Raw genomic sequence first — 11,871 nt, 5'->3', positions numbered from 1 at the left:
CAAATCTTTACATACCAGAAACTGTCAAGCTCAATTTTCAAGTCAAGTTTAAGCAATTTATTTTTATTTTAGTCTAAATTGATCTTGTGAGCCAGAAATGTAAAATCTTTGGAATGTCTGAATTTTAAAAAGTTTTCTTTTGGTGTGAAAAGAAAAAGTAAAAGGATATTCTCAAAATGTTTCTATCTAATTAACCATCTCTTAACAAATAAGTTAAACAGCTGAAAAAAAAAAATCACAATTCAGAAATGATGCCAGACATTTACACACTGATTTTACACACTGATTGCATCTAAAGTCATTAAAAAGAAACTTAACGTCATAAAACGTTCTGAGCAGCTTCTTGGCTTAACCATCTTATTACTAATTATTAAAACCCCTGGTCCTGATGAAATGAATGGAGATTAAAAAAGAAAACAAAGCTGGCAGCTTTAACGCTCTGTTTCTCCACAGAAGCTCTTAGGATTAAAACAAGCATGTCAGGCTCAGGACTGAATGTTGGCTCGTCAATGACAAATGTTGACTTTTTACTCTGTTCTTTTTACATTTTAAGGTATTTGAACAATTGTGAAAGGCAAACAAAATATCCTGCTTTATGGCACACATAAAAATATGACTTTTCTTGAAATTAGTGGCATCTTCTCATCTCACATGGGAAATATTACTATGTTATGCATACTAAAAGCTAGACAGCAGACAACTTTTATCGGTTTGGCTTGTGTGAGAAAGAGGGAAGAGAACATACACAATATTCAGCTGACACACTCATGGGGTATGTGTCTCCATTGTGTTAGGTGACTAAAAGCAGAACAGAGAAAGCAACTTGAAGTCACTCAGCAAGGCCTCGGCCTTCTTTGTGCTCTGTGATCAGCAATGTTTGGCACAGCCGCTCTGTTGGGAAGGGGATTGTTATTAACTCACAACAAAACACACACACAAAGAGCACAGCTAAAAGCCTCCTGAGCGGTGACTCATGTCGGCATGTTGGGTGTTGGTGGAGGTTTCCTGACCCTTTGGTGTGGACAGAAGCCAGAGGGTGAAGGAGGAGATCGAGTGAACAAAGCGTAAGAAGGATCCTGAGCAGTCATGTACACCAGACATGTTACCAGGAGAGCACTTATCTGTGGATGGGGAGGAGCAAAAAACAAGCCAGACTAAAGGTAAGTGCAGATGATGTGATGTAAAAACAAATAATTCCAGTAATTTAGAGTTATGTTAATAGGATTAAGGACGGATTATTTGATGGACATTGACAAAAGTCTCGCTCTTTTTCCTAATTAGCATATGTAAACAATGGTGTCATTTTTAAGAAATCACGAGAAATGGGTGGGTGTGAGGGTGGAGGTGCAAGATTTTATAGGTTTTCTCAACCAATACAGAAACAAGGACCAACATTTGGTTCCTCTGTTCACTATTTGTAAGGATTTCTATTTTTCCGTATTTAAAGGTTTTAGTGTTTCTCCACAAGAAAATGGGCAAAGGGTCAAAAGCTTTTTGGACACAATAAAGCAACATGGGACAGCAATAAGAGCTCGCAACTTAAGAGGTTTCCATTATATTTGTTAAATATCGCAATATTCTGGCAAATATATAAGATCTGAGTGCATTCACGATAGAGCTTCTTGCCTTTTTACCAACTCAACATCTAACTTGTCTTTCTTTTTGTGTCTCAAGGTAGCACGTCTCTAAAATCAGCCCAGGAAATCCTTTCAGTGGGTGACCCTGTTAGCAGAGGAAATACCATCACCACTGATCTTATCAGCTGTAAGTGGAAACAAAGAGACCTGCGAAGCATTATTAATACAGTAACAAAAATTTATTGTTACTCTGACTGATCAGGTTATTTAGAAGGTGTAAACTAAGAAATTTCCTGTTTAATTCACATTGTAATTAATCATTGAAATACTTAATCAAATTATAACTAATGATAAAGACAGACATATAACGACATGTGCCAGAAAACTGTTTCATCCGGCATTTAGTTGCAACGATCTCACGAGCTGATCCTTCCATTTCCAGCTCAGCCTCTGCCTGCTGTTTCTCCACCAGCAGAGGCCTCACAGGAGGCAGCAACGTTTAAGAAACGTACATATGACCACCAGCAGAAGCCCGTGTGTCCACGGTGTGGCCTCACAGCTCCAGATGACAGACTGCCGGGCTCCAGGTTGTCAGTGCACAGCAGCAGCAGGAGCAGTAAAAGGAGAAGGGAGACAGGTGCTGTGGCTGGATCACACCAAACTGCGGCTACACCTGCTGGTAAGTTCTACAGTATGACTTGATTTACATAATGTAAAGAACAATGACGATGTGAACAGAAAGTACAAACTGTAACGTTTATTTTGATGCACACAGTAAGCAATTTTAATACGCTAGCAGATCAATGTTCCTTTCCAAGACAAGGCAAGTTCTGTATTTCGGGACTAAGACAATAATAACTGTGATATTAACATACACAATATCAAAAGTTATTACACAGTAAAAATATTCATTTTTTTTCTATATTACTGCTTCTATATGGTTATATTGTGACATCTGTCTGTTCTCACTTTTAATCTGAGGAATTGATTAAGCTAATAAACTGAGAACATACAGTTAAGTCAGGAAGAGTTTGATAGACACAATATACAGGGTGGGCCATTTATGGATACACCGTAATAACATGGGAATGGTTGGTGATATTAAAGTCCTGTTTGTGGCACATTAGTATATGTGAGGGGGCAAACTCCTCAAGATGGGTGGTGACCATGGTGGCCATTTAGAAGTCGGCCATCTTGGATACAACTTTTGTTTTTTCAATAGGAAGAGGGTCATGTGACACATCAAACTTATTGGTAATGTCACAAGAAAAACAATGGTGTGCTTGGTTTCAACGTAACTTTATTCTTTCATGAGTTATTTACAAGTTTCTGACCACTTATAAAATGTGTTCAATGTGCTGCCCATTGTGTTGGATTGTCAATGCAACCCTCTTCTCCCACTCTTCACACATCGATAGCAACACCGCAGGAGAAATGCCAGCACAGGCATCCAGTATCTGTAGTTTCAGGTGCTGCACATCACGTCTCTTCACACATTAGACAATTGCTGTCAGATGACCCCAAAGATAAAAGTCTAAGGGGGTCAGATCGGGAGACCTTGGGGGCCATTCAACTGGCCCACGACGACCAATCCACTTTCTAGGAAACTGTTCATCTAGGAATGCTCGGACCTGGCACCCATAATGTGGTGGTGACCATCTTGCTGGAAAAACTCAGGGAACGTGCCAGCTTCAGTGCATAAAGAGGGAAACACATCATCATGTAGCAATTTCAAATATCCAGTGGCCTTGAGGTTTCCATCGATGAAGAATGGACCCACTATCGTTGTACCCCATATACCACACCAAACCATCACTTTTGTTGTTCCAACAGTCTTGGAGGGATCCATCCAATGTGGGTTAGTGTCAGACCAATAGCGGTGGTTTTGTTTGTTAACTTCACCATTCACATAAAAGTTTGCCTCATCACTGAACAACATCTTCTGCGTGAACTGAGGGTCCTGTTCCAATTTTTGTTTTGCCCATTCTGCAAATTATGTGTGTCATTCTGGGTCATCCTCGTTGAAATGCTGCAGTAGCTGGAGTTTGTAAGGGTGCCATTTGTGAGTAGCTAATATCCACCGAAAGGATGTTCGACTAATGCCACTCTCCAGTGACATGCAGCGAGTGCTCTTGCTGAATGAAGCTAGGACAACCACTGATGTTTCTTCATTAGTGACAGTTTTCTTGCGTCCACATTTTGGCAAATCTAACACTGAACCAGTTCCACGAAACTTAGCAAGCAGTTTGCTAACTGTAGCATGGGAGATGGGTGTTCTCGTAGGCTGTCTTGCACTGAAATCTGCTGCAATGACCTGGTTACTGCGTTCACCAGATATCATCACAATTTCGATCCGCTCCTCACGTGTTTACCTCTTCGACATGTCAATGGCTGAGAACAAAGAGAAACTTGTAAATAACTCGTGAAAGAATAAAGTTACATTGAAACCAAGCGCACCATTGTTTTGTGACATTACCAATAAGTTTGATGTGTCACATGGCCCTCTTCTTATTGAAAAAACAAAAGTTGTATCCAAGATGGCCGACTTCTAAATGGCCACCATGGTCACCACCCATCTTGAGGAGTTTGCCCCCTCACATATACTAATGTGCCACAAACAGGACTTTAATATCACCAACCATTCCCATGTTATTACAGTGTATCCACATAAATGGCCCACCCTGTATATAAACTTTATTTACTTACCTACTTACTATTACCAAGTGAGTATTCACTCACCCATCCAAATGATTAAATTCACCTGTAACCCTCCATGGTCACAGGAAGTGTTGGTCAAGTTACTTGAAAATAGTAATTAGTTACTGATTACTTCTCCCAGAAAGTGATCCCCTTACTTTACTGATTACTTATTTTCTAAAGTAATTAGTTACTTTATTACTCAGTTACTTTTTAAAAACATGATACGCAACCTGAATACTTTATAGACCTTTCAGTCCAGTTCTATTTGTTTCTGCATAATCCATCATATAAAATGTAATCAAATGAAAAAGTCTGTTTTTAAAACTTGTTTTATTAGTTTTAATCTTTTAACTTTATGTACATTACATCAAGCAAAAATTAAATTATACAAAACATCCTTTGACTGGAAGAAACTTGTTTAACATTTAAACCTATTTTCTGTATATTCCAGCATCTAAAATAAAATAATTTTTTGTGTTTACACTCATTCTTTCAAATAGATGCAAGTAAAACACACCAAAAAATAAATAAAATCAAAGATTCAGCAGCACTAAGTCTATTTTCACCCGTTTAGCAGGAGTGGGGCCAGTGGAGGTTTGCCAGGTGGTACAACAGTCATGTCAGTGGGAAGATCCGGGGCTTTCTCTATGAATTTCACATTCAGCGTGCTAGGTGCTTGCTCAGATTTGAAGAATTTTTCGCTGTAGAAAGAGGTTTTCTTCCCAGGTGTACAGCCGACGATAATGTTTTTGTCATTTTTTTGACAAAAGCATTTTTCCTTACAGGAAAGTAAGAGTAATCTAATTAGTTTTTTGCAAATAGTAATACTTTGCTCATTACTTGAAAAAAGTAATCAGACTCCCAGTCTCTGGTCACAGGTGTATAAAGTCAAACAGTTAGGTATGCAGACTGCGTCTACAAACATTTGTGAAAGAATGGCTCGCTCTAAGAAGCTCTTAATGTTTAAGCACCTTTGTTTGGGATGATTTAAGAGTGGAGCCAGGCCTTCTCATCCAGCATCAGTGTCTGACCTCACAAATACAGTGAAGAATGAAAGAATGGCCCAAAATTCCCATAAACCCTCTCCTAAACCTTGTGGACAGCCTTCCCAGTGGAGTTGAAGCTGTTATAGCTGCAAAGGGTGGGCCTACATCACATTAAACCCTATGGTTGAAGAAAGGGATGGCAGTCAGGTTCATATGTGTGTGAAGGCAGCTGAGTGAATACTTTTGGCAATATAGCTTACATTCAAATGAGTTACCAAAGAAGATAAAAGTGACTCTTTCTATACAAATTTAGCTGTTTCAAGTTTTGCTGAAAGACTTTAAAGCTGCACTTTCTCTTGTTTTCTCCAAGTGTGCAATGGGCCACTCCTTGTTTATCATTGTGTTCATGTTGTTATCTCTATGAAGTTACTCATTAAATCAATACAGTAGCCACAGATAATGCTCCGTTTTCATCTACGCACAAGTATTACCATGAGTTATAGGTGGGGGGTGTATAATTCGGGCGGCTAAGCAGGAAAACGCTCAACCCCACTCCCCAGGGAATTCTGCCGCCTCCTTTTCATTTATTTCCTTCAGTAAACAGGATAAAACAGCTTGATTTGCATGATATCACATGCTATCCAGTCCGTGTGAGGATGAAAACATTAGCTTCGTAACAATACAACTGTTGGGATCGCGAGAGACGCCCTGTAACCCACTGGTGGGGTTAATGTATGCAATTTCATCTGCACCTAATTTAGGAAGCGGCACAATTATCATGTGACAGCTCCTTCCTAGTTGTTGTTCATCACTGGAAGCCCTCTGCGGCCTTTTTTATTTTCCCATGAGGACTGAACAAAGCTCTGTGATTAAGTAAACACAATCACACTTGATCATTGCGGCACAATAGTTTATCTTTCAACTTTCAGCTGCCACTGCAAACAAACATGTGAGAGATTAATTTAGGGTTAATAGAGTCGTTAATCCCAGTTTGTGATGGGATGCGGCAAGCTCTTAGAACACAACATGTTTGACCTCACGTGATGAACGTTGCTGAATCTGTTTTGTGTCTGATTTTGCGTGTGTTCTTTGCAGACACGTGCTTTCACCTGCTGCTGGCGTGCCTGTGGTGCCACTGCTCCGTGCTGCTCCTGGGTCTCCTGGAGGCTTGCTCGTCATGCCTTCACGCCCTCTGCTCCTCCTGCTGCCACGCGTGCACCCACTGCTGTTCAGCCGTTCAGGAGGTTCCCGTGGAGGAGCTCAACTGCCACGCCCACTGCCACTCCGTCTTGTTCAAGTCCTGCTGCGAGCCAACCGAGTGTCTCGAGTTTTGTCTGGAGTGTTGCGAGATCTGCCATCGCAGCTAGGACACTAAAGACTGTGGGCCAATAAGAGAAAGTAACACTAATGTGGGATTTATTAGTATACTGATTAACTATCATTTTATTAACCGTGATGTAAACATATGAGTAAATGTGAGATGTGATGAGTCAATATTTTTTCTCTGATTTGATGCTGCTCGTCTTAAGCAAATGAAATATTCTTGGTATGCCAGATAAAAAAACAAAACAACAACAACAGTTGTGCAATTGGGAAAAAACAACAGTAAAAATGGGTTTCTTCGTGATATATTAGAAGTTGAATCAATGAAAAAGACCCAAGAGTCCTTTAGCTTAGGCTGGCATAAAGACTGAAATTTAGGGGACACCAGCATGGCTGCTGGCCACATTTAAAAGGGAACTCCTTCAACGACTTTGTACAGATCTTGGAGACTACCACTGCCAGTGTTGGGGTTGTAACTAATGCAATACATTACACATAACCTTTCCTTAAAGCTGCATTAATGTTGCCTAGTCCTTGCTGTAGGAAGTAATGTGTTACACTAGTCGTTACATTACTTTCCTAATTCTTTGTAAAATGACATGACGCATGTTGCAACATAACGACAAGTTAACAGTATAAACCGCACACTAACACAAACACACCAATCCTAATGAGGACCGAGATACAACAACAGAAAGCAAAGTTGAAAACCAGCCCAAAGGACACTTCAGAGCAATCCCCGAAGCGAGTCTGCTTTAGAAACATGAACAGGTAGAAAGAAGTCTTTAACATCCTGCTGGGTTGTTTTTTTTTTGCTAGCTTTGTGTTAACATCCGGTCTGCAGCAGGTTGCAAAGACCTGAAGTTCTTGTATCAATATTTTTGCTGCTGTTTCTGTCCTGAACTCGGTTTGCATGTCCCTAAGGCTCTTATCCTTTCTTGAAATAAAAATAAAATCCATGTTCATATCTCCACTCCTCAAAGTTGTAGACTACTCCACCATTTTGACCTCCTGCACCCGAAATGAAATTGACTGTAGCACTAGTTCAGATAACCGAAGGACATTTGTAATGCAAGTAACAACATCATTTTAACTGTAATATAATAGTTTAATATTGTTACTGAGAACTGCAATGTCATTACAGTAAGCAGTTACTGACCTGTTAGCTACTACTAGCACAGCATAATATAATTTCTGACCAAACTTGGTCGACAGCACAGGTCATGAAATTAAAATGACAGAATGCCTGATTCGCTTTGAGAGACGGCGCTTCTTTCTAAAAAAAATTGTACAGTGTTAGTCCGACAGTGTTATAGCAGCGCAAACCACAAGGGCTCACCAAATTCTACAATAGAAGTAAGTGGACAATGTAAAAGTATTGTCTGCAATGCTGTGAATTTTTCTTCAAATATTTTGTTTGACAAAGTTTTTATTCATTACATATAAAGAGATGAGGAAATAGTTAGCTTAGCTTGGGAGAGGGACTGCTATCTTTGCTCTATCTGAGACATATCCAACACACACCCTCAACCAAACGTATGGCAGCAATTCATTGCATGTAGACACGGTCAACACAAAGTTCAAGCTTAGTATCAGAGTAAGGAACAGAGGTGATTTGAGTGGCTTTGAACTTGGCATGGTTCTTAATGCCAGAAGATCTTGTATTACTGCTGATTTACTGTGATTTTTCCCACGCAACCACTTCTACAATTTAGAAAATTATCTGAAAAAGAGAAAATCTCCATTTGCTGTTTGTGCCTTGTGAAAAATGTGAAAAATGGCCACACTGCTTTAAGTTGATGGGAAGGAAACAGGAACTTGTTAACTCCTTGTTACAACAAAGGTATGCAAAAGAGCATCTTTGAATACATAACACGTTGAACCTTAATCACATCAGCGGCAGAAAACCACTTCTTTCAGCTAAGAGCAATAAACTAAGGGTGCAAATCACAAGAGCTCATCAAATTCTACAATAGAAGAGAGTGGACAATGTAAAAGTATTGCCTGGTCTGGTGAGTGTTAATATGGATCAAAATCTCTAAGGAATGTTTCAAACACCTTATTGAATCTGCATGTTGTAGAATTAAGCCAAGGGAGAAGGGTCCAACTAGTCCAGCCGGGTAGTCGGAAGCTGTGGCTAATAAAGTGTCCAGTAACAAATAAACTAATGAAGCTCATGCGCAAGTTCAGATAGATAGATCTATGGCCTCACATTTGTCCGCTCCCAGGTGCTGTCAGCTTAATCTAAGCTTATCACTTCCACTTTCCCACACTGTCAAACTGTTTGTGTCATCACTGGTCTAGTCCAATCAACTTCTCCCTAGGTTAATAGCACTTAAATATAGTCCATCTCTTTGGTAATATGTCAAACTACTGCTATGCATCTCACTTCACTGCAAGCCTACTGATTTAAAAAAAACAAAAACTGACTAGCTTAGTTATTTATCTTGAGTGGTTTGTGCACAACAGATTACAACATTAGAATTTATTACAAAAAACCTTCAAGGCCTATCCTCAGTTAGTCAGCAGAAAACAGTGGGGAACACAATAATCTAATAATGTGATTCCTACTACACAAATGGTCTCTTTTTCATAAACACAAACTGCACAAAAAGACTCACACTGCACTGTGCGCAAACAGAGTATTCAAGATTCAGGCTTTATTCCACAGAAATGCTTTTTGTTTGTACATGAAGTTCCATTTAATGACGTTGACCCAGCATGACCCTGAATGAGAGGGGTCTCTCTCTTTGCAAGGTTTCTAATGTTAAAAGATTGCAGGCTTGACTTCTCCCTGAAAAGCTCTGTGCAGCTGAGGAACGGGGCGACGCAAAAATTGTCAGCTCTTTCTTGGCTCCCTTTTCATATTTGTCATATGAAGCACTTAGAACATAAAAGGATGCTTATTGTCTCCAGATCTCTAAAGATCTAAGCAGGCTCTTTTAAAGTGGTAGTACGAGATGACAGCAGAGAGGCAAAGTAAACAGCCAAAAATAAAACAAAGTGGCGATAAAGACAACGCTGTCAATCTGTCCGGGCGAGCCAAGAGGCTCATTTAAATCATGTTAGAGCAAGTAAATCGCATTTAAGTATCTCTTTTGCCCACAGCACATTTGGATTCTGTTCGTGACAAGAAACAGTGGTGACGTCTAATTTAGAGCATGGCGAGTACACAGCATCAGATAAACACCCTGGCTTGTTCCACTTGTCCCCCTTGATTTGTTATACCCTTTACCCACAGCTGATGCCTCCCTCCACAAAGAAACAGCTCATATTGTCAGATTGCCGCATACGTTGGGCTCCTGCCACACAGAAACAAAGTGTTGAGAATGGATCTATGCAGAGTGCCATGAACCGCTGGTCAAATTATCTGTTACTGTGAATTGTCAATTAACAGAAGCAAAAAAAAGGTACAAAGTTCAAGAAGATCAACAATGTGGAAGCTACTCCTCCACATCGAAAGGAGCCAGTCGAGGTGGTTCAGGCATCTGACGATCGGACGACCTGGCCTCGGATAAGTGGAAGAAAAAGGATGGATGGATGAATTGTCATCCACTCTTAAAGTTGGACATACTTAATTTAAAATCTTTATTGTGGAAAATACTTTCAAAAACCCCCACAGAAAACATAAATTAATAATTAAACAACATAACACTTACTTGAGACCTTACTTTTTTCTTAGAGGAGCAAACATATTCATTATGAGTGTCATGTTTTCATTTGCTTCGCAATCAAAGTTTCTGAGATGTTATTCGCACATTCGAACCGTAGCGGTGTGTTTATAAATAGATTGGCCTGTTTAGTTGACAACCTCGTCACGCGCTGGAGGCTCGAGGTTTCAAACCGACACCTTGTTTTTCTTAACAGTTGTTGGACTGGCAGCCTGAGATAACAAGACTGGGCATCACAGATGGAAGATGACCCAGTGTGGAGCAGTTTGTTTTAATTCTGAGTCGCTATTCAAAAACAAGTCTTTCAACACTTCCTTTAAAATAAAAAAAAAAAATCTGAATCTGTCTGTTTGTATTCTCTCGCCTGCCTCCAAAGCTTCATGACAATGGTTGTAACCTCCTCAATCATTGCGGTTCCTGTGTAGTGTTTGCTGTGGAGTCTATTGTGAAAAAAGGGGAAATAATAACACTTAATAGTCTGTCAGATGTGCCCGTCTGCTGTAAAGGAAACAAAAATAAATGTAACGAGATTTGAATATCTAGCATTTGATGCTGACGCAGAGAGGATAGATCAAAGGGAAGAGAGACGTGCCATAGGGGGGCAATCATAAACACATTTTCTCATTTTAATAAGTGAGGGAAATGGTTTCTAAACCGGCGCATACCATCACTCCCATGCGCTCGGAGTGTGAGAGGCAGGAGAGCAGTGAATTAAATCAAAACATAGCTAATGAGGGTTGGGTTTAAAATAGATAGGTATAAGGAATTGATGACAAGCGGTATTATTATTTTGGATGTAAGATACACGAAAATTAAACATGTTGAAGAAATAAAAAAAACAATTAAATACACAGTTTAAGTACACACACACACACACACATATAAATATATATTTAGAAAAACCCAAATTTAGGCTTATTTTACAGTTTTGGTGATAAGTAATATTGTTATATTAAATGTTAACATTAAAGGTAAGTTTATCAGTATATTTGAATATTATTTGTCTTTGCTGGTCAATTTGATGGATTTTGAGGGTTTAAAAAAAAAAAAAATATATATATATATATATATATATTATATATATATATATATATATTCCGAATGACAGCAATATCAGGAAGAAGGAACACGAGAAGCTGGAGAAATACCAAGGGCTCAGAGAAGAGCTCGAGAGGATGTGGAGGGTGAAGGTAACGGTGGTCCCAGTGGTAATCGGAGCACTAGGTGCAGTGACTCCCAAGCTAGGCGAGTGGCTCCAGCAGATCCCAGGAACAACATCGGAGATCTCTGTCCAGAAGAGCGCAGCCCTGGGAACAGCTAAGATACTGCGCAGGACCCTCAAGCTCCCAGGCCTCTGGTAGAGGACCAGAGCTTGAAGGATAAACCGCTCGCAGGGGCGTGCTGGGTGTTTTTTTATTTCTTTTATTTCTATATTTCTAAAGGTGAATTGTTGCATCACTGGATTAAAACTAGCTGCACAACATATTTATAAAATAAAATTATAATAAATATTTACACTCACTGAATGCAGACACTGTAAAAATACTATAACAGCATCTACCCAAAAAGCTAAAATATTATCAGTTCAGAATCGTAAGCAAAGAAAATGATTTG

General features: G+C 39.5%; 1 protein-coding gene across 2 annotated transcripts; it reads left to right on the top strand.

Moving 5' to 3' along the window:
* Positions 1-1,001: 1,001 nt before the first annotated feature.
* Positions 1,002-7,553, top strand: LOC120730107 (myoD family inhibitor domain-containing protein-like). Of its 2 annotated transcripts, XM_040026255.1 has the most exons (5): positions 1,002-1,160; positions 1,448-1,546; positions 1,675-1,764; positions 2,020-2,256; positions 6,359-7,553. In XM_040026255.1, exons 1-5 carry the CDS (start codon positions 1,100-1,102, stop codon positions 6,628-6,630), a joined length of 759 nt encoding a protein of 252 aa, XP_039882189.1. In that variant the 5' UTR covers positions 1,002-1,099; the 3' UTR covers positions 6,631-7,553. The 2 variants fall into 2 exon arrangements, with proteins under 2 accessions (XP_039882189.1, XP_039882190.1); XM_040026256.1 differs by lacking the exon at positions 1,448-1,546 and having other exon boundaries at positions 1,006-1,160.
* Positions 7,554-11,871: the final 4,318 nt, after the last annotated feature.

The sequence above is a fragment of the Simochromis diagramma genome, unplaced genomic scaffold (assembly GCF_900408965.1).
Source record: "Simochromis diagramma unplaced genomic scaffold, fSimDia1.1 OVJJ01000293.1, whole genome shotgun sequence".
Lineage (NCBI taxonomy): Eukaryota > Metazoa > Chordata > Actinopteri > Cichliformes > Cichlidae > Simochromis > Simochromis diagramma.
This window is presented reverse-complemented; position numbering and strand designations above follow the sequence as displayed.